The 23,782-nt window shown below is 42.5% G+C and overlaps 1 protein-coding gene across 1 annotated transcript in view; it reads right to left on the reverse strand.

The window, feature by feature from the left end:
* SLC22A2 (solute carrier family 22 member 2) overlaps positions 1-23,782 on the reverse strand; it is a 267,564-nt gene that overhangs the window by 47,710 nt on the left and 196,072 nt on the right. Inside the window, exons 5-6 of the mRNA XM_073557713.1 lie at positions 22,703-22,817; positions 11,897-12,003 (exon numbers count right to left, since the gene is read on the reverse strand). Coding sequence (XP_073413814.1) covers positions 11,897-12,003; positions 22,703-22,817 — 222 coding nt within the window. The remainder of the gene's footprint in view (positions 1-11,896; positions 12,004-22,702; positions 22,818-23,782) is intronic.

Consider the following 23,782-nt stretch of genomic DNA (forward strand, 5'->3'; position numbering starts at 1 on the left):
GTCCAATTTGTCCTGAGTCCTGAGTACGCTGGTACCCCATATGTGGGAGAAAACTACTGTTTGGGCACACGGTGGGGCTCGGAAGGGAAGTAGTGACGTTCTGAAATGCAGACTTTGATGGAATGGTCTGCGGGCGTCATATTGCATTTACAGAGCCCCTGATGTACCTAAACAGTGGAAACCCCCAATTCTAATTCTAACCCTAACCCCAACACACCCCTAACCCTAATCTCAGCCCTAACCATAACCCTAACCACAAACCTAACACCAACACACCCATAACCTTAATCCCAGCCCTAGCCCTAGCCCTAACCCTAGCCCTAGCCCTAACCCTAGCCCTAGCCCTAACCCTAGCCCTAACCCTAGCCCTAGCCCTATCCCTAACCCTAGCCCTAGCCCCTGCATTTTTTTTTTTTTACTTTTTTTTTTATTTTTGTCACAAGATCGCTGCCCTGCGATCTGACTCATAGTAACGCCACTTCACCTCTGATCATCTGTCAGTGTGAGATCAGAGGAGAAGCAGCGTTACTATGTGACAAGATCGCTGCCTGGCACATAATAACGCGACTTCTCCTCTGATCTCACAATGACAGATGATCAGAGGTGAAGCAGCGTTACTGTGTGACAAGATCGCTGCCTGGCACAGCTGTGCCAGGCAGCGATCAGCTGTGCCAGGCAGCGATCTAGTCACACAATAACAATCAGCTGTCAGTGTCAATCACACAATCAGCTGCTGCCAGGCAGCGATCTAGTCACACAATAACAATCAGCTGTCAGTGTCAGTCACACAATCAGCTGTCAGTGTTAGATCAGAGGGAGAAGCCGCGTTACAATGAGGGAGATCGCCGGGAAACAAGCAGCTTTCCCAGCGATCGCTCCCGTTGGCTGCTGTGACGCTGACGTCATCGGGACCTGAACCAATCAGGTCTCGATGACGTCGGGGGTCCCAGCATGCATTGCGCACCGGGATCCCCGCGTTGGAAGGTATGTGGGGGTTCCGGGGGGCACAAAACCGCCGACAGTAGATAAACGTCGGCGCTGCACAAAGCCCAGCAAGCGCCAACGTTTATCTACTGTGGGCGGTCGTGAAGAGGTTAACATTAATTGCCCATCCTTAGATTAGACCATCAAATTTTTATTGCTGAGTGGCCAAACGTCTTGCCCATTGCCAAGTAGCTCATTGTATGGGTCACAGTGCCCATTCATTAGCATAGGAGCAGTGTTGATACAAGGGCTGTGTTTGGTACTGCAGTTGCTCAGTCCAAGCCCCTATGAATTAAACCGTTATCTATCCTAAGGATAGACCATTAATGAGTGTTACGGCATAATTACACAAAACAACACGGGTGTGGAGAATAATTAAACACTACATCTTGCATCCATTTTCTGAGATCAAAAATTCATAGCCTTTGAAACCTCTTAGCATTTTTGAGACAGCCTTGTTTCTTTAAAAAATAAAAAAGTAGATGTAGCCTATCATAGCAGAATAAATTTACTATAATGAACACTAAAAAGCAAACTGGCCTGCATCGTAGCTCAAATGTCAGTTCACAATTGGCATAGATTTCATTTTCTACTGCACAAACAGCCTAAACCTGTGTGATACTTTCCTGTATTATATCCATTTTTCTTCCTATTTTGTTAAATTATCTGTTTTTCATTTGTATGTATTCCATTTTTGCCAAAATATTACCTGTTTTTGCTGTTTTTGCTGTTTTTGCAAATTTGCTTGCCATTTCTCGGACAACCCTATCTCAATCCATTCCAGCGGTGTCAACACTGCCTCTCCCGGGGATCACGTGACGTAAAAATGTCTCATTATCTCCTGGAGAGACAGTGCCAACACTGCTGGAATGGCACCAGCAGCAAGTATACTTGTTATTATTTTACAAGGGATAAACTTGGGGAGTGAGAAAAGGTTGGTCAAATAGTGGACAACCCTTCAACTAATATTTTAAAAAACTATTACAGGTGCTGCAGTATTGGTGATCGATGTGGGTCCAGTGCCTGATATCCCCATTGTTCAGTGAAAACACAGCTTCCACATGAGCTGAGCCCACAGCTCAATGTATCGGCTCAGAAGTAAGACTATGTGTCCATATACTTATTTGTTGTGAGTGAGTGTACAGACCCATAGACTTACTATTGAGACTACAGACTTACAATTGAGCATATACACTGCTCTGTGGATGCATATCAGGTTGGAACCTGTTTAAGAGTGATATTTTGACCGATCAATTGGGGCAATATCTACTGTTTAATAAATAAAATATTTTTCAAAATTATAGTTACCGTTTAAATATGAATAATAAAACACTAAATGAATAGGAACAGGGAATTTATGCAAAAATAGAACGTTTGTAAAAGTATGCCAGCCGTTGGAACATGCTGCATAATGGAAAAAGAAAAACGCCATGCACACATGAAATGGAAAAGTGGATAAAAACAATTAAATATATATAAACCATTTCTTTATTATTATTATTATTATTATTATTATTATTATTATTAATAATAATAATAATAATAAATAAAATGGTATACAAATCTGTAATGTGGGAGTGTAGAAGCCTTTAGGCTAAATAGAGTTGCAAAAGAAAAACAATTTGACCTCTATTGCAACTTAGGTTAATTAGAAAAATTGACAAACTCTATGCTGTTTCAATAAACCAATCAAGAGCAATTTGTGTAGCTTGACACAACTAATATAACACGTGGTTTCCCCAAATTCAACACAAATAGCCAATTTTAACCCCTTAGTGATGCAGTCAGTTTTGGCATTTGTGTTCAAACGCCATTTTCAAATCTGACTTGTCATTTATGTGGCAATAATATTGCAATGCTTTTCTTTTCGTGACACACTGTATATTTTTTAGTTGTGAATTTAGGCTATTTTGAGATTATTTAAAAAAATATCTCAAATTTGATGAAAATGGTGAAAAAATGTTCAATTTTCAAACATTGAATTTTTGTTACTTTAAATGTTTAGCAGCAATATTTCACTTTTGGCAAGGAAATTTACAAAACCTGTGTTTTTAGAGTCCTATTCACTTTTCAGGGGGCTTTGTGTGGCCTATATATTGAAAACCCTTAAAATTGATACAATTTTAAAAACTGTTTTCCGCAAAGTATTCAAAACTGCTGTCAGGAGTTTTGTCAACCCTGCAGGTGCTTCGCAGAAATTAACAAAACATTAATTAAATAAAAAATTTATTTTTTTCTAAAACTATTTTGCTGTCCAAATTTTTCATTTTCATAAGGAGTAATTAGAGATAGGGACCTATAAAAACAGATTTTATTTTTTACTTCATTGCACTATGGAACTTAAACATTTTAATATTTAAATGTTAGTATAATACACTTATTGTTGACCAGTCCCAACTTCAACATTAAGCTCTGCTTTTCCTTCTCCCATAGTGAGCTCTATCAGGGAAAGTTTGAGACAGCTGACTGTGGTAGACTGGCTTGCATATATGATGTCAACTTTCAAGACCTTCTAAGGCCTGCTCAGGTGGCTATGTGCTGCCTGATTATTCAGGCAGTAGTGCACGCTACCAACACATGCATTCCAATAGTTAAGTCACACTTCCCACATTGCTCTCCTATAGCCTGGTGTTTGATTATATCACTCAAATGCTCCACCAGCCTCCAGCTCCTACTACCAACCTTTCTCTGCAATTGCAATGTGCTCAACTCTGTTGTATAAAAGTTCCTGCCAGCTTTTTTGATTCTCCTATTCCAAGGTGCTGTCCACATCCTCAACTCTGCTGTATTAAGGTACCTGCCAGCCTACTCACCTCTACTATTCCAAGGTGCTGTCAAAGTCCAAAATGACTTTGTTTCAGAAAAAGTCCTGGAAGATGCTACAGTGACAGTAACAGTGACCTGACTTGAACCTTGCAGTTGCAGCGTGCAAACTGAAGAATATTAGTGAATCAGAGAACATGGAGAAAATTATTTGACATGCCAATACCATATTTACTATTTAAAATGCATCAGTACAATGGGGATGAGGGTAGCCCCAAGTTAAACAGATACATAACAAATACTGTATATTCATGGGGAACCTTTGAAGACCACCACATATACCAATTGAAACAATTTGCAAGCATCATGACTTATAAAAGGTATATCGACAACCTGTTGTTCATCTGGATATGAATGAAATTTCCCACTTTGTTGAAGAACTCAATTCCAACCAATAGGGCATCACATTTATACTAAATGTCAATAAAAATTCTTTCAATTTTTTAGACTTGAACATTTCCCATCAGTATAATCTTATCACTAAAACTAATTTCAGAGAAGTGGACACTAACATCTAAATCCATTTCTCCAGTAATCACTATAGGAAATTAGGAAATTCTTAATTAATATTCCATATAATTAATAGCAGCACATCAAATGCAACTGTAGAAATGAGAAGGAAATAAGACGGACCATAGGTAAAAAGTTGATGTTCTTAGGAAGCGCTTTTTAATCTAGTTATCCCAAAAACTTTATTACATGTGCCTATCAAGAAACCATTACACTCACACAACAGTGCTTGGAGCAAAAATTGAAAAAAAACAAAAAAAAGCAAATAATGTTTAACTCTTTAACCCCTTTCCAACATCAGTTGTAATAGTATGCTGATGTCGGACACCCTCCATTTGATGTGGACTCCGGTGCTGAGCCAACATCTTTCCCAGCACATGACAGCTGCTTTGAACAGCTAACATGTGCCGCTAACAGCCGTGGGTGGAATAGCGATCCACCCGCGGCTATTAACCCAATAAATCAAGCTGTCGAACTCTGACAGCAGCATTTAACTCGCGCTTCCGGAAAGCGCACCGGAAATCCCGCCCATCGGTGACCCCCCACATGATCGCGAGTCACTGATGGGTCGGTATTACACCCAGAGATCTCCTGCACACCTCTATGTTTGTCATAGCCAGATTGCTATGAGAGTACATGACATGGTAAAACTACTGGTGTCGTTCAAAAGTACAACTTGACACACAAAAAACAAGCCCTCACATGGCCATTTTCATAAAAAAATGTAAAAGCTATGGCTCTAGGAAGAAGGGGAGCAAAACATAAAAATGCAAAGCCAAAAGTACCTCTGGTCGTTAAGGGGTTAAAGACTGACTCACTTTGTACATTAATGACTGAGCCTTATTTTTTAAATCTGACTTCTGTCACGTTATAAAGTAATAACTCTGGAACGCTTCCTACTAATTCTGAAATTGTTTTCAGTGAAATATTGTACTTCATGATAGTGATAAAATTTGTTCGATATGACTTGCGTTTATTTTTAAAAATATTAGAAATTTGGTAAATATTTTTAAAATTTCACAATTTTCAAACTTTTAATTCTTATGCCCTTTAATTCATGTCACACAAAATAGTTAATAAATAACATTTACCACATGCCTATTATACATCAGCACAATTTTTGAAACTTTTTTTGTTAACAAGTTAGAAGGGTTAAAAGTTGTTCAGCAACTTCTCATATTTACAAAAAGATTTACAAATCCATTTTTTTAGGGACCATATCACATTTAAGTGACTTCGGGGAGACTATATGACAGAAAATACCCAAAAGTGACACCATTCTAAAAACTGAACACCTCAAAGTCCTCAAAATCACAATCAAGAAGTTTATTAACCCTACAGATGCTTCACAGGAATTAAAGGAATGTGGAAGGAAAAAATGAACATTTAACTTCTTTCACAAAATGTTTTATCTTAGCCCCAATTTTTTATTTTCACAAGGTTAACAGGAGAAAATGAACATCAAAATTTGTTGTGCAAATTTCTCCTGAGTATGTCGATACCCCATATGTGAGTGAAAACTACTGTTTGGGCACATGACAGGGCTCAGAAGTGAAGGAGCACCTTTCGACTTTTTGAACGCAAAAATGGCTGGAATCGAGAGTGGATGGTATATCACGTTTGTGCCTAAACAATGGAAACCTCCCCCCCACAAGTAACCCCAATTTGGAAACTAGACCACGCAAATAATGTATCTAGATGTGTGGTTAGCACCTTGAACTCTCAGATGCTTCACAGAAGTTTATAACGTAGAGCCGTGAAAAAAAAAATCACATTCTTCCAAGAGAAATTTTATTTCAGTCCGAAAGTTTTTATTTTCACAAGGGTAACAGGAGAAATTTGACCCCAAAATTTGTTGTGCAATTTCTCTTTAGTACGCTGATACCCCATATGTGGCCAAAAACAACTGCATAGCAGGGTTCAGAAGGGAAGGAGAACTGTTTGACTTTTTGAATGCAAAAATGGCTGGAATTGAGAGCGCATGCCATGATTCATTTGGAGATCCCGTAATATACCTAAACAGTGGTACCCCCCACAAACTTCATTTTGGAAACTAGACCCCTCAAGGAAAGTATCTAGATGTGTGGTGAGCACCTTAAACCCTGAGATGCTTCACAGAAGTTTTTAACATAGAACCATAAAAATAAATTAAAAAAATCAAATTTTTCCCATAAAAATCTTCTTTTAATACCAAATTTTTTATTTTCACAACAGTAGCAGGAGAAAATGGACCCTAAAATTTGTTGTACAATTCATCCTGAGTGCGATAATACTCAATATGTGGTCAAAAGATACTTTTAAGCAACAGTGCAAAGCTGAAAATGGAAAAAGCGCAGTATTGGAGTTCAAATTTTTTCTGGAATGGTTTAAGGGTGCCATGTCACATTGGCAGAGTCACTGAGATACCAGAACAAAATAAACCCCCTATAAATGACATCATTTTGCAAAATACATCTCTCAATGAATTCATCTAAGGGTGTAGTGAGCATTTTGACACTTAAAATGTTGTTTTAGCCCCATATGCTTAATTTTTATACGGGCAAATAGGAAAAAATGGACGTAACAGTTTGTTGTGTGATTTCTCCTAATTGTGCCAATACCTTGCATGTAATCGGGAGCTACATTTAAAGCACAGTGCAAAGTTCAGAAGAGAAGTACAGGGTGGGCCATTTATATGGATACACCTAAATAAAATGGGAATGTTTGGTGACCCAGATAGGTGTGCTGAATTTGCAGAATGGGCAAAACAAAAATTGGAACAGGACCCTCAGTTTATACAGAACATTATGTTCAGTGATGAGGCAAACTTTTTTTGGGTGGGCCATTTATATGGATACACCTAAATTAAATGGGAATGGTGACACTTTTCTTGTGTAGGGTGTCTTGCATTGAAATCTGCTGCAATGACCCGGGTACTGCGTTCACAAACATCAACACAATTTCTATCCGCTCCTCACGTGTTAACCTCTGCGACATGTCAATGGCTGTAAACAAAGATAAAGTTGTAAATAACGCATGAAAGAATAAAGTTACGTTAAAACCAAGCACACCATTGTTTTTCTTGTGAAATTCTCAATAAGTTTGATGTGTCACATGACCCTCTTCCCATTGAAAAAATAAAGTTGGATCCAAAATGGCTGACTTCAAAATGGCCGCCATGGTCACCACCCATCTTAAAAAGTTTTCCCCCTCCCATATACTAATATGCCACAAAGAGAAAGGTGATATCACCAACCATTCCCATTTTATTTAGGTGTATCCATATAAATGACCCACACTGTAGTGCTATATCATAGTGCATAATATACTGATATGGTTTGCGAGTGCCATAACCCACTGGCAGAGCACCTGAAGTGTCAGAACCTTCTGTAAGTGACTCCATTTTACAAACCACACCTCTCAGTGAATTCATCTAAGGGTACATTGGTCATATTGACACCACAGGTGTGTCACAGAATTTTATACCATTGGGCAGTGAAAAAAAAACAATTACATTTTTTACCACAAAAATTTGGTTTTAGCCCCAGATTTTACATTTCCACAAGAGGTAATGGGAAAAAATGGCACCAAAATTTGTCACACAATTTCTGCTGAACGTGGAAATACTCCATATGCTGCTTTACTGTACTGCTTAGCCACAGAGTGAGTGCACAGATTTTCCTAAAATAGTTTGCGGACTCCATATGCAGAGTCACTAAGTGCATTAAGAGAAGAATCCTACCTCAAGTGACCCAATTTTGGAAATTATACCCCTGGCAAACATGTGAACTCTAAATGTGGTTTAGGCACACTGTGGGTCTCAGAAGGGAGGGGGCCATTTGGATTTGAGAGTGCAGAATTTGTTGGATTTTTGGGGGGGTGAGGATCCATAGCGCTTTGACAGAGTTTTCATACCACAGGTAACATGGAAGCCTCCTATATTTCCATTGACAGGTGATGGACCTGAGTGGTGAGATTTCTTTTTTTGTTGGATTGAGTTGAAGTTTTTGTTCTCATCTTTTTATCCTAACATGCGCTGAGCACTTACATCAGGGTTTCCATCTAAATCTCTGAGTGACATGATTCAAATGAACACACAGACACACAGAGACACCTGAACACAGACACACACACACACACACACAGACACCCGCAGACAGACAAGCACATATTCTCCACTCACACACTCTTCCTCCTGCCTTTCTGCAGCGTTTTTCGCATGCAACTCGACAGCAAAACCACAAACCTTTTTACACCTACGGTTTGCTGTGGATTTGACTGACTCACTGGAAGTCAATATGTGCAAAAATGCTGCAGAGCCACAAAAAGATGCTGTGGAAAATAAAATGCTGCGAATGTGCACAACAAGTCTGAATTTCCATTGATTAACATTGGTTGTGCACTACACTGAAGATTTGGTGCAATTCCGTGCGTCCAAAAACCCTGCGGATATACAACAAAATCTGCAACGTGTGCACATGCCCTTACTGTGGCCTCCATCTGACCTCTGTTCAGCGATGTCCTTTTTTTCAGAAGAGCACAAAACTGTGGCCGACAAAAATGTGCACCACTGGATCTTAGGCCAGACAGCGTCCACAGTATCTAAATCTGCCTCATTATAGAGAATCTTCCGCCAGAGGTTCCGTTTGAATCATGTATTTCAGGGTTTTTATTTTCTAGTTGTGATCTGTGGTGCTGGGCAACTCTGACCTTTCCTGGCGCCTGCACACTGCAGTACTTTGCTCTGCCCTCAACAGGGCAGACAAGTACGCCTGCGCAGAAGTGCAATGCCTGGAGCGAGGAAGCAAGCAGGAGGACGGCATCGCAAGAAGATGGGAGGCGCCAGACCCAGACCTGCGACACCCATCAGACTGGACCGCATTGGACCGCCCTCTGGGTGAGTATTATAAAACGTATTGTTCTTATCTTTCAGGTCGGACTGGGGGCTTATCTACAGCATTATAGAATACTGTAGATAAGCCCTGAAAGGTGGTGGCCGCATCTTATAGTGGCCAAAACAGGTGACAGGTTCCCTTTAATTTCATGCCATTGAGGACTCTTCATTTCTGCAAGCAGAGCCAGGTACCGAGAACTCACTTAAAAAATGAATTGCGTTCGGGAAGACTTGTTCCTCCAGTCACTGGGATACAGCTGTGGATTTTAAGGCTCTTATTGATTGGTATTGTGTCCATACATTTCTCTTACGGTATTGCCCTATTGTGTGCTTCTGTCCTAACCATACCTCAGCTACTAAGTACTAAAGAAACTTGAGGAGATTTTATAATTCTGGGACAGATGCTTGAAGGGGTCATGAAGAGGTTGACTAAGGCTACTTTCACACTAGCGTCGCCCAACAAAAAACGCATCCTGCAAAGTTGCCCGCAGGATGCGTTTTTTCTCCATAGACTTACATTAGCGACGCATTGTGACGTATGGGCACACGTCGCATCCGTCGTGCGACGGATGCGTCGTGTTTTGGCGGCCACGACGCACACAAAAACGTTACATGTAACTTTTTTTGTGCGTCGTCTCTGCCATTTTCGACCGCACATGCGCGGCCGAAACTCCGCCCCCTCCTCTCCGGACATTACAATGGGGCAGTGGATGCGTTGAAAAACTGCATCCGCTGCCCCCGTTTTGCACAACTTTCACAACGTGCGACGGTACGTCGCCCCGACGCAGGGTGACGGCCGTCGCACGACGCTAGTGTGAAAGTAGCCTTATTCTGAGACATTAAAAGTAATTGAAAGTGGCAGTTTGCATTTCATTTAGAGAAGCCACCTGTTATACAGTCATATGTAAAAGTTTGGGCACCCCTATTAATGTTAACCTTTTTTCTTTATAACAATTTTGGTTTTTGCAACAGCTATTTCAGTTTCATATATCTAATAACTGATGGACTCAGTTATATTTCTGGATTCAAATGAGGTTTATTGTACTAACAGAAAATGTGCAATCTGCATTTAAACAAAATTTGACCGGTGCAAAAGTATGGGCACCCTTATCATTTTCTTGATTTGAACACTCCTAACTACTTTTTACTGACTTCCTGAAGCACTAAATTGGTTTTGTAACCTCATTGAGCTTTGAACTTCATAGCCAGGTGTATCAAATCATGAGAAAAGGTATTTAAGGTGGCCACTTGCAAGTAGTTCTCCTATTTGATTCTCCTATGAAGAGTGGCATCATGGGCTCCTCAAAACAACTCTCAAATGATCTGAAAACAAAGATTATTCAACATAGCTTTTCAGGGGAAGGATACAAAAAGTTGTCTCAGAGATTTAACCTGTCAGTTTCCACTGTGAGGAACATAGTAAGGAAATGGAAGAACACAGGTACAGTTCTTGTTAAGCCCAGAAGTGGCAGGCCAAGAAAAATATCCGAAAGGCAGAGAAGAAGAATGGTGAGAACAGTCAAGGACAATCCACAGACCACCTCCAAAGACCTGCAGCATCATCTTGCTGCAGATGGTGTCACTGTGAATCGGTCAACAATACAGCGCACTTTGCACAAGGAGAAGCTGTATGGGAGAGTGATGCGAAAGAAGCCGTTTCTGCAAGCACGCCACAAACAGAGTTGCCTGAGGTATGCAAAAGAACATTTGGACAAGCCAGTTACATTTTGGAAGAAGGTCCTGTGGACTGATGAAACAAAGATTGAGTTGTTTGGTCATACAAAAAGGCGTTATGCATGCGCTGTATTGTTGACCGATGCACAGTGACACCATCTGCAGCAAGATGATGCTGCCGGTCTTTGGAGGTGGTCTGTGGATTGTCCTTGACTGTTCTCACCATTCTTCTTCTCTGCCTTTCTGATATTTTTCTTGGCCTGCCACTTCTCGGCTTAACAAGAACTGTACCTGTGTTCTTCCATTTCCTTACTATGTTCCTCACAGTGGAATCTGACAGGTTAAATCTCTGAGACAACTTTTTGTATCCTTCCCCTGAAAAGCTATGTTGAATAATCTTTGTTTTCAGATCATTTGAGAGTTGTTTTGAGGAGCCCATGATGCCACTCTTCATAGGAGAATCAAATAGGAGAACTACTTGCAAGTGGCCACTTTAAATACCATTTCTCATGATTTGATACACCTGGCTATGAAGTTCAAAGCTCAATGAGGTTACAAAACCAATTTAGTGCTTCAGGAAGTCAGTAAAAAGTAGTTAGGAGTGTTCAAATCAAGAAAATGATAAGGGTGCCCATACTTTTGCACCGGTCAAATTTTGTTTAAATGCAGATTGCACATTTTCTGTTAGTATAATAAACCTCATTTGAATCCAGAAATATAACTGAGTCCATCAGTTATTAGATATATGAAACGGAAATAGCTGTTGCAAAAAACAAAATTGTTATAAAGAAAAAAGGTTAACATTAATAGGGGTGCCCAAACTTTTACATATGACTGTATTAGCTTTCTTGAGTCATTGTTCTTGTTTGCAGGATTTATTGCAAACAGCAGAAAGTTTGTACATTTTTCTATTAATCCTAAATTTGCCATGTGAGATGAATACTTTTAACTGCAACTGTATCTGTAGTCCTAACAAAAACTAGATTAAAATTAATATGCTACATACATTAAATAAAATAAAATGATCCTTACCAGATATACATCAGAATAAACGTGTATTTTCTAATCTGTGGTGTTCTTACAAGGTCTGTAAAAGATGGAACTTTCTTTTCATTAATTTCTTCTTTTTCCATCAAATTCTGTACATAATAAAGATAAAAAAGGCATTATTTTAAAAAAATGAGTGCTAAGCAGGTGCTTCGCTATACAGTTACATCTGAGCCCAAGCCCCAGATCATTGTATTTTCTGCAAGAACTCGCTAGTTAGTTTTTTTTATTTCATTTCTTTATATATATTTAAAATAGTGCTTCCATTAAGTTTTTTTTCATTAAATGTGCGTACATGTGCACGTAGTGTAGTGTGAGTGTATTAATATATTCACATACTGCTGATTTCTCCGGTATCCAGCGGCGTTCTTCTCACCGAGGAAAACTCACTGAGACGCGTAGAAGAAAGCCACTGGTTCATGTAGAAAGCAGCCATAGGTGAGTATATTAATACACTCACTCTACACTACATTCATGTATACACAAATTTTATGAGAAAAAACTTGATGGGAGTGGTTCTTTAATAAATGTTATTATCTGTGCACACACCCAGGCATACAAAAGAAGGGTTTGCCTGACAAAGCCCTGCTTGTGTGGCCATACAATTACCTATGTAGTTCCGCCACCATCTTCCCAGTCCTCTTGTTTGATGCCAGTTTTAGCAAAGTCTTCCTTCATATATGTGCTGACTGATCAGTCGGCTAGACTTTGCTTGTTCTCCAGAGTAAGGAGGTCAGCAGTGTAAGGTCTTTGAGGTAAAAAGATAGCTGGTTCTTAGGCTGGTTTCACACTTGCGTAGGGCATAGTTGCGGAGGGCTGCATGGTTCCTCCATTAAGCCCCACCCATTGCCGCACTTCTTCCATGTTGTATTCGACACAGTTCGGCGCAGCATCAAAACGACACATGCGGAGGCATTCGCATACATTTGCATGGTCTGCGTACCCAATGTTAAAGGATGCATGCTGATGTAGGCGGAGTTGAATGGAAGAGGTGCAGCAGTGGGCGGGGCTTAACGGAGGAAATACGCAGCCCTCCGCAGCTATGCCCTACGCAAGTGTGAAACCAGCCTTAGGAGAAGTGAGAAAGAGCTGAGCTGCATCTCTGGCTGCTATATAAAAACAGCTGCGCTGTTATTCTATCCCTCTCCTGTAATGTTACTAGCAGCTCAGCAGTCAAGATAGGGGAGGCGGAGTGTATGTGCAATGATAATCCTCGGTTGACAGGAGGTCTCCTGTGTGTACAACCTTCCATCTGGCTGCTGATTTCTAACTATAAAGGAAATAAAAAGTCATTATAGAAAAAAGATCGTGGGCACCACAAAGATATGAAATTAAGATTGGGGTGCTATGACTAACTGCACAAAGAGTATACAATTTTGTAGAGAAAAGCTATGTAGAATCATGGTGCACACGTACCCATGAATTACCATTAAAAAATGCTTTATTGAAACACACAGTGCCAGTTTAAAAACAATTAAAAACATAAAAACACCAATACAAAATGACAGTGGACAGGGTAGGACACAATGATCCCAATATTATCAATTAATATACGGAAATAATAATAAAAATGCCCTATCTATCAAGTATGTAAATGATGTAAAATACAATAGTAATCCAAACTCTTGTATCCTAAAGCAGTGGTCCCCAACCTTTTTTGCACCAGGGACCGGCATCAAGCAAGACCATTCTTCCATGGCCCAGTAGGGCGGGGATGGAGGTGTGGCAGGGACGGGGCTTTGATCATAAGGGGGCGGGGCTATAGACGCAGTTGTAGTTTAGCAGTGCATACTTATCATTTAATTATAACATTTATAATGTGACTCAACTCACCATAGGTTTTAAATGAGTGCTCCATCACCCCATCATTGCCTTCACCTCATCACTCCCTTCTCCCCATCATTGCCTTCTCCATCACCCCATCACTGCCTTCTCTCCATCACCCCCATCATGGCCTTATCCCATTACCCCCTCATGGATTCTCCCATCACCCCAGGCATTATGGCCTTCTCTCCCCATCACAGTCTTCTCATATCCCCATCTCCTCCAGGGCCAAGCTAACCTACACACACACAGACAAACACACATACACACACAGACATACACACACACACACATATATATATATATACATACACACAGACAGACATACATACACACATTATATATACACACACACAGACATACACACACACATTATATATACACACACACACAGACATACACACACACATTATATACACACACACAGACATACACACACACATTATATATACACACAGACATACACACACATACACACACACACACAGACACCACCTCTCACCTGTCCGCAGCATTGCCCGCGCTTCCTCGCTCTGACAGAGCAGCGGCCGCGCTCCTCTCTGTGTCAGTCAGAGACAGGAAACGCGGGCGGCGGGCAGGAAGCTGGACGGGTCCTTGCAGCTCCGCTCCTGCTATTTCCTTTTGCAGGCAGCGGAGCTGCTTGGATCGCTCCCTGGCCGCCGCTACACGGGGGCAATCTAGGAAGTGCTGCGCGCCTCCCCTGGCTCCCCTTGTGTCCGCGGACCGGCAAGGGCACTGCAGCGGCCCGGTGCTGGGCCGCGGACCGGCGGTTGGGGACCCCTGTCCTAAAGGAAAGGACTAATAATGATATACAGTGGGTGACACAATATTAAGTATAATGTATACAATGATTGTCTATAAAAATTCTGTGAATCAGTTATATCCAGATAGCAAATATGATGTACCATATATATTCGAGTATAAGCCAACCCGTGAATAAGCCGAGGCACCTAATTTTATCACAAAAATCTGGGAAAACTTATTGAGTCTAGCATAAGCCAGGAATAGATTGTCCCCTCATCCCCATTCTTGTATGCATGGCCCCCTCATCCCTATCCTGGTATGCATCGCTCCTCATCCCTATCCTGGTATGCATGGCTCTTCATCCCTATCCTTGTATGCATGGCTCTTCATCCCTGTCCTCCCATGCATGGCTCTTCATCCCTATCCTGGTATGCATAGCTCCTCATCCCTATCCTGGTATGCATCGCTCCTCATCCCTATCTTGGTATGCATGGCTCCTCATGCCTATTCTTGTATGCATGGCTCTTCATCCAAATCTTGGTATGCATGGCTCATCCTCATCCATATCCTGGTATGCATGGCTCTTCATACCTATCCTGGTGGGCATGGCTCCTCATCCCTATTCTTGTATGCATGGTCTCCATCAGAAAAAATATTTTAAAGAAACACATACTAGTTACTGTCCCTGCACTCTCTTGTTCCGGTGCCAGCAGCTGCAGTGGCGGGGCGATGACGTGTCCCCGCTACTTAAGGGAATGAATATTCACTGCCCTCAACTCTCATAGAAGACACCACATCACGCACAATTTCCCTGTGGTGTCTTCAATTAAAAAATTTTTTGCATTGAAAATCAAAATTTCCCATAGTGCAGCTGTTTTTTCTTCACTGGATGACCTTTTGGACTAAGTTCCAGGTTCAGCTCGCACCTACCTCATATCCACAGAGTGCACGCTGTTGTGAGTTCATTTTCCCCTTCACCGTCGATGTCTGATGAACTCCCTCTTCTGGTGAAGGAAGGTAGTGAGGCTGATTACCAAACACCTGATCTGGTAGATGATGACTGGGTAACAGGAACTGCTGACTGGATATAAGGCAGCCGATGCCCTTCTGAGTCGCTGGTGATTTTTCTGCTGGATTCTTGGAGACCAGTCTGATTCCTGCTTCCCAAAGATAAGTTTTTGCTCTGCTATTGAACTTTAGTTTTGTTTTGTTTACCTTGTTTTTTGTAGTTCAGCCATCCCCAGTCGGGGGTGTGCTGAGTTCCATTTTTGTCTCTGATCAGTTTGTTTCTTTTGCTCTGTCTTCAGAATTTACCTAGTCCTAGCGACTTCAGGGCCTGTTTTTCCTATCAGACAGTTGGGACATTTTTTGGTAAGGTTTTTCGCGGATTGCAGACGGCAGCTTTTCTATCCTGTCCTTTTTAGTTAGCTTGGGCCCCATCGTTTGCTCAACCTATCTTTCTATCCGTATTAGTGTTTTAATTTTGCTTCACTGTCATTATATGTTGGGGGCTACCAATTGCTTTGGGGTCTGCTCTGGGGCAGTTTAGATTTTCCCTTTCTTTCTTTAGGCCTATTTAGTTCTCCGGCTGTGATCGAGGGGTCTAGGGCATCGTAGGAACCCCCCACGGCTGTTAGTTGTTGTGGATAGGATCAGGGGTCTGCAATCCAATAGCTACCAACCTCTCCGGTTTTCTGGACTTAGCTTGTATTTTTGTTTTTTCCTCCTTCGGTGACTCATTCATAACAGCACGCCCTGTCTGTATCACCACTCAACTCTCATAGGGTGCCCACATGTGATCATTCCACCGCTGCAAGAAGCCGGCGGCTGCGACTATTGTACATGCTATTAAAGAGAAATTAATATTCACTGCCAGAGCAGTGAATATTCATTTCTCTTTAACAGAGGGCACAGGCTTTAGCCACAGCAACAGGCTTGTTCCTCCTGTAACCCACTGATCCACCGCTGCCACTACATCTTCTGGGATCCTCACTCGAGTTTAAGCCGAGGGGGGCTTTTTCAGCTCAAAAAATGCGCTGAAAAATTTGGCTTATACTCGAGTTTACACGGTGTGTATATATATATATTGTGCTGCAGTGACCACTGTGACAGCTAGGGGGCACTGTGTGGGTGTCTGAGGACATACATACAGGCATGTCCATTATTGTAATGGAGAAGGGATGGTAAATGACCGATATGTATCACAAGGTGGGTGGCCTTGTGATGGAAGCTGGAACCGCTATTAATCAGCAGATTTTCTGCTGAGGGTTCGTTACTCTGTATTAGGCAGAGCTTCCAGGTGGCTGGTGAGATGGGTGGGACCAGTCACCTACAAACCCACCCAGGGCGTGTGTCTAAAAGCCCATAGTAAGCCTGTATATGTGTGTGTATGGCTGGGTGTCTGAAATAGGACCTGCAATGAGGTCATAGCCATGTGATACGTATCTCACCGGTGGGTGTGGCTACCTTCCATATAAGGTGACCAGGGTAGGACACAAGAGAGAGAGTGACTGGATCTGATTGCTCTGTGTGGAAAGGTCCCGGAAGGCCAATGTGCTGGAAGGGGTGCTGCCTTCCTGAAGAGCACGTGCGGAGGCCGCTGTCCTGGGGAGGCCTGTGTATAATGGCCTGCGTGTGTGTGACAGTTCCCAGGAGGGAATGGATGTCCGGAGTGAGAAACAACTAAGAGGTAACCCTGGACAGGGGGAAATAACTGTGAGGCTATAGAGCCTGGTTGCTGGAGAAAGCACAGCCTGTGTGACCACAGAGCTGAGAGAGCGGAGCTCTATCATGAACATTCTGTTGTTGAATATAAGACTGTTGCCATATATGGTTTATGCTGATTAATAAACCGCATGGACTGATTTATGTGAAAAACCCATGCCGGACCTGGTTAATCGGCTACCAAGCGAGTGTCCCCAACATGAATTACAAGCGCTACCTTACAATTGGTGGAGAATGCTAAAGGCACTGTTGTAGCCTTGTTGCTAGGGGCAACGGACGAGGTCTACAAATTCGGTTGCTAGGGGCCACGATTCTAAGAAGCACATGTTGCAGTGCTGGCGACTCTGAGCCAGGAGAGCAGACGGTCTTGAAAACTGTGAGTTATGCTGACCGGGGTCAGTGAGAGAGATTTACAGGACACCTCTGCGGTATAGGGATCTGAGAACCTGCGTGACCGTCAGATAACAGTTGTGAAAACCGTGTGATACTGACCGGGGTCAGAGAAAGAGACTGTTGATAAATTGTGGGATACCTCTGAGGAGTAGAGGCATCCAGAAACCTGTGTGGCCGTCACCAACAGGTAACAGACAGGAGTCTGTGGTATGCTGACCGGGGTCAGGGAAACACTGCTTGAGAAGTCGCTATAGGGTGCCTCTGTGGATAAGAGGTACCCGAGAACCTGTGTGGCCAACACCAGCAGTGAGAGACTGTGTATGTGTTTTTTTTTCTCTTTTTTCTCTCTTTCCTATAAAGCTGAAGGTGTTGCTGCGACTCGGCGGGGTCACAAAGTTTTTTTCAAGGCAGCTTGCGGTGGCTCAGTGGGGTCACAAAGGTGACAAGCGACTAGCTGTAACTCGGCGGAGTTACGAAGATTGCTGTGGATCGGCGGGTCCACGAAGACAGCGCAGCAGGAGCTGCAGTGACACCAGCAGCTGTTTGTGAGCGGCAGCCGGAGGTGCCAGAGATTTGTGACAGTAGGAGCTGTGGCAGTGCCAACGGGAGCTGGTGTGGTGTCGTGCTTAAAGGGCCAATACAAGCCCGAAAGGACATAAACTGTACTGTGTGAACACGGGCCTAAGAAGGCCTGTAGAGGGGACATGGGGAGATCCCGAAAGGGGGCGGTAACCCAAAAAGGGGTAGAGTCCCAGGGGGAGGCAGAGTCCAAAAAGGGGATAGTGGCCCAAAAGTGGGAGGGGCATCCCAACATAAAAGGGGTGGTACAGATGAACTGTTGCCAGGGGCAAATGGCAAATGTCCTATATGTGTCCAGTCTGCCTGGTGAACTACTCACCCAGCACGATGCTACGGGGGTGTGACCTACAGATAAATAACAAAGATGTGGTTGGTCTGGTCGACCCTGGGAGCCCGGTGACTCTAGTGAGGGTTGCTCCTGAGATACCTGGCAGAAAGGTTAGGGTCACTTGCAACCACGGGGGCACTAAGGATTGTCCAGTGGCCAGGATAGTCTTGGAGACAGGCTGGGACATTGCGGGACAGGATGTCGTGATAGTCCCGAATTTTGTCCTGTCCAGTGGTTATAGGCCAGGACTCTAAACTGTTCTCCGGTTTGTGGGAGAGGGGAGTTCCTCTACAGCAGGAGGATGGAGACCTTCCTACTGTTGGGCTGGCAGACACTGAGATGGTGACGCCTCCTAAAGTGGACACGTCAGATGTAGGAGTGACCAGAGGAAGGGGTGCATCTGTCCAACTTACGGACCTGATGTCTCGTGACATGACTGATGGTGAGCTGGTAGATAAGACAACTGGAGCAGACACATGGTTAGAGGTTAACTGGAGGGTTCACTCGGCTGATGGGGGTGACTCAGACACCGGGGGTGACTGTGGTTCTAAGATAGGGAGCACAGAGTGGATGAGCTGGAGAAGGAAGTCTCTGAGCTCAGAGGTCACCTGTCAATGTGGCAAAGTATAAATAAGACCCTCAGAGAAGATATGGAAGTGCTCAAAGAAGCAGTAAGAGCTCTTCTGCAGGAGAAGAAGTTGGTGGTTGAAGACTTACAGCGGCCGTGCCCGAGTGATAACAAGACGGAACTGCCAGTGGGACTTCTGACTGTACCCACCGGGAGGGCTGGCTAGTGAGAGAAAGGTCGGGTGATGGAGCGCACTACAGAAATGTGAAGCCAAAGCAGGGTCTAGTGACACAGTTGGACTGTGACTTAAGGCCCAATGCTCAATGCTGACTTAAGAACCACTGGGGGCGGGGGAGGCCTACTAGTTTAACCCTGAAACAGGAAAGGACAAAATCCGATAATGTGTTGCGCACAGAGAGGGACTAAGTATCGGGAGCTAATGCTCACAGATGACTGGTGGGGCAAGGTGAGATGGGTGCCCAGTCTTGAGACCCCTGGGTGATGTCAAGTGTTCAACCCCACAAGTTTGAACAGAGGGGGAGGTATGTGGTGCAGTGACCACTGTGACAGCTAGAGGGCACTGTGTGGGCGTCTCAGGACATGCATACAGGCATGTCCATTATTGTAATGGAGAAGGGATGGTAAATGACCAATATGTATCACAAGGTGGGTGGCCTTGTGATGGAAGCTGGAACCGCTATTAATCAGCAGATATTCTGCTGAGGGTTTGTTACTCTGTATTAGGGAGAGCTTCCAGGTGGCTGGTGAGATGGGTGGGACCAGTCACCTACAAACCCACCCAGAGGCGTGTGTCTAAACGCCCATAGTAAGCCTGTATATGTGTGTGTATGGCTGGGTGTCTGAAATAGGACCTGCAATGAGGTCATAGCCATGTGATCCGTATCTGACCGGTGGGCATGGCTACATAACATATCAGGTGAACAGGATAGGACACAAGAGAGAGAGTTCCTGGATCTGATTGGTCCGTGTGGAAAGGTCCCGGAAGGCTGACATGCTGGAAGGGGTGCTGCCTTCCTGAAGAGCACGTGCGGAGGCCGCTGACCCGGGGAGGACCGTGTATAATGGCCTGCGTGTGTGTGACAGTTCCCAGGAGGGAATGGATGTCCGGAGTGAGAAACAACTAAGAGGTGACCCCGAACAGGGGGAAATAACTGTGAGGCCATAGAGCCTGGTTGCTGAAGAAAGCATAGCCTATGTGACCACAGGGCTGAGAGAGCGGGGCTCTATCATGAACATTCTGTTGTTGGATATAAGACTGTTGCCGTATATGGTTTATGCTGATTAATAAACCGCATGGACTGATTTATGTGAAAAACCTGTGCCGGACCTGGTTAATCGGCTACCAAGCAAGTGTCCCCAACATGAATAACAAGCGCTACCTTACAATATATATATATATATATATATATATATACATACACATAGTTGTGGCCAAAAGTATTGACACCCCTGCAATTCTGTCAGATAATGCTCAGATTCTTCCTGAAAATGATTGCAAACACAATTTCTTTGGTATTATTATCTTGATTTAATTAGTCTTAAATGAAAAAACACAAAAAGAATTGTCCTAAAGCCAAATTGGATATAATTCCACACCAAACATAAAAAAGAGGGTGGACAAAAGTATTGGCACTGTTCGAAAAATCATGTGATGCTTCTCTAATTTGTGTAATTAACAGCACCTGTAACACCTAACAGGTGTTGGCAATAACTAAATCACACTTGCAGCCAGTTGACATGGATTAAAGTTGACTCAACCTCTGTCCTGTGTCCTTGTGTGTACCACATTGAGCATGGAGAAAAGAAAGAAGACCAAAGAACTGTCTGAGGACTTGAGAAACCAAATTGTGAGGAAGCATGAGCAATCTCAAGCCTACAAGTCCATCTCCAAAGACCTGAATGTTCCTGTGTCTACCATGCGCAGTGTCATCAAGAAGTTTAAAGCCCATGGCACTGTGGCTAACCTCCCTAGATGTGGACGGAAAAGAAAAATTGACAAGAGATTTCAACGTAAGATTGTGTGGATGTTGGATAAAGAACCTCGACTAACATCCAAGCAAGTTCAAGCTGCCCTGCAGTCCGAGGGTACAACAGTGTCAACCAGTACTATCCGTTGGCGTCTGAATGAAAAGGGACTGTATAGTAGGAGACCCAGGAAGACCCCACTTCTTACCCCGAGACATAAAAAAGCAAGGCTGGAGTTTGCCAAAACTTACCTGAAAAAGCCTAAAACATTTTGGAAGAATGTTCTCTGGTCAGATGAGACAAAAGTAGAGCTTTTTGGGCAAAGGCATCAACATAGAGTTTACAGGAGAAAAAAAGAGGCATTCAAAGAAAAGAACACGGTCCCTACAGTCAAACATAGCGGAGGTTCCCTGATGTTTTGGGGTTGCTTTGCTGCCTCTGGCACTGGACTGCTTGACCGTGTGCATGGCATTATGAAGTCTGAAGACTACCAACAAATTTTGCAGTATAATGTAGGGCCCAGTGTGAGAAAACTGGGTCTCCCTCAGAGGTCATGGGTCTTCCAGCAGGACAATGACCCAAAACACACTTCAAAAAGCACTAGAAAATGGTTTGAGAGAAAGCACTAGAGACTTCTAAGGTGGCCAGCAATGAGTCCAGACCTGAATCCCATAGAACACCTGTGGAGAGATCTAAAAATGGCAGTTTGGAGAAGGCACCCTTCAAATATCAGGGACCTGGAGCAGTTTGCCAAAGAAGAATGGTCTAAAATTCCAGCAGAGCATTGTAAGAAACTCATTGATGGTTACCAGAAGCGGTTGGTCGCAGTTATTTGGCTAAAGGTTGTGCAACCAAGTATTAGGCTGAGGGTGCCAATACTTTTGTCTGGCCCATTTTTGGAGTTTTGTGTGAAATGATCAATGTTTTGCTTTTTGCTTAATTCTCTTTTGTGTTTTTTCATTTAAGACAAATGAAGATAATAATACCAAAGAATTTGTGTTTGCAATCATTTTCAGGAAGAAACGAAGTATTATCTGACAGAATTGCAGGGGTGTCAATACTTTTGGCCACAACTGTATGCACATAAAGAATAATACATTTTTTTTCCATTATATTCCATTTGTACTCTGCATTTTTCAAGTTTTCCCATTTGCAGGCTCTCACTCTGATTTTAAATTATTTCTGAGCTAGTAACATTTTCACTATATACTGTAGTAGCACATGTTCAGAAGCAGCAGCAGTATGGTGACATTATACAACAGTACTGACCAGTGTAGCTGTGTAACACCTACTAGAATGTATCAGTAACAGGATTTGTGTGTGTTTTTGTATTTTTTTCTCACTCTGCTTATTCCTTCACCTCCACCATTCTGTCTTCATAGACTTCAACAGAAAGCTGTAATCTAATTCCTCAGATTTTAGCTGTATTTTTGAGTACATAAAGCAAGTGGAGGAGAAAAAGTGGTTAATAAGTGCAGAAATAAGTATATTTTTCTGATAAGTTATATTGCAAAATGTCATATATTTAACTTACACCGTTTTTTTAAATGATTATGGACAATTTAATATGGTAACTTAAAGTACAGTGTTTCTTTCCATAACCTGAATAGATTGTGTTATTTACTTGTATAGTATCTGGAACCGCTTTCTTATTTCTCTTCGCAATTTGATTAATAATTGCATTAGCTTCAGTTTTACGATCTTGAGAGATAAGCCATCTAGGTGATTCTGGCACACACCTACAAAAAGAGAAATATATCGGTCAATGGATAAAATTGAGTCAATTGGTATCATTTATAAGATACACAGTTGTGTGAAAAAGTGTTTGCCCCCTTCCTGATTTCCTATTCTTTTGCATGAATGTCACACTGTAATGTTTCAGATCACCAAACAAATTTAAAAATTAGACAAAGATAACACAAGTAAACACATAATGCAGTTTTTAAATGAAGGTCTTTATTATTAAGGGAAAAAGAAATCCAAACCTACAGGGCCCTGAGTGAAAAAATGATTGCCCCCTAAACCTAATAACTGGTTGGGCCACCCTTAGCAGCAATAACTGCAATCTAGCATTTGCAATAACTGGCAATGAATGTTTTACCACACTCTGGAGGAATTTTGTCACACTCATTTTTGCAGAATTGTTGCAATTCAGCCACATTGGAGGTACTCTGAGCATGAGCCGCCTTTTTCAGGTCATAACACAGCATCTCAATCAGATTAAGGTCAGGACTTAGACTAGGCCACTCCAAATTCTTAATATTAGTTTTCTTAAGTTACTCAGAGGTGGACTGCTGGTGTGTTTTGAATAATTGACCTGCTGCATAACCTAAGTGAGCTTCAGGTTGAGGACACAAAAAGATGGCCGGACATTTTCCTTCAGGATTTTTTTTGTTGATAAAATTCATTGTTCAATTTACCACATCAAGTCTTCCAGGTCCTGAAGCAGCAAAACAGCCCCAGACCACCACACTACCACCACTATATTTTACTATTGGTATGATGTTCATTTTCTGAAATGCTGGGTTACTTCGACGCCAGATGTAATGGGACATACATCTTCCAAATAGTTCAACTTTTGTCTCGTCAGTCTACAGAGTATTCTCAAAAAAGTCTTGGGGATCATCAAGAAGCTTTCTGGAAAAACTGAGATGAACTTTTATGTTCTTATTGCTCAACAGTGGTTTTCATTGTATGGGAGCAG

The sequence above is a fragment of the Dendrobates tinctorius genome, unplaced genomic scaffold (assembly GCF_039654945.1).
Source record: "Dendrobates tinctorius isolate UK_male_01 unplaced genomic scaffold, ASM3965494v1 ptg000250l, whole genome shotgun sequence".
Lineage (NCBI taxonomy): Eukaryota > Metazoa > Chordata > Amphibia > Anura > Dendrobatidae > Dendrobates > Dendrobates tinctorius.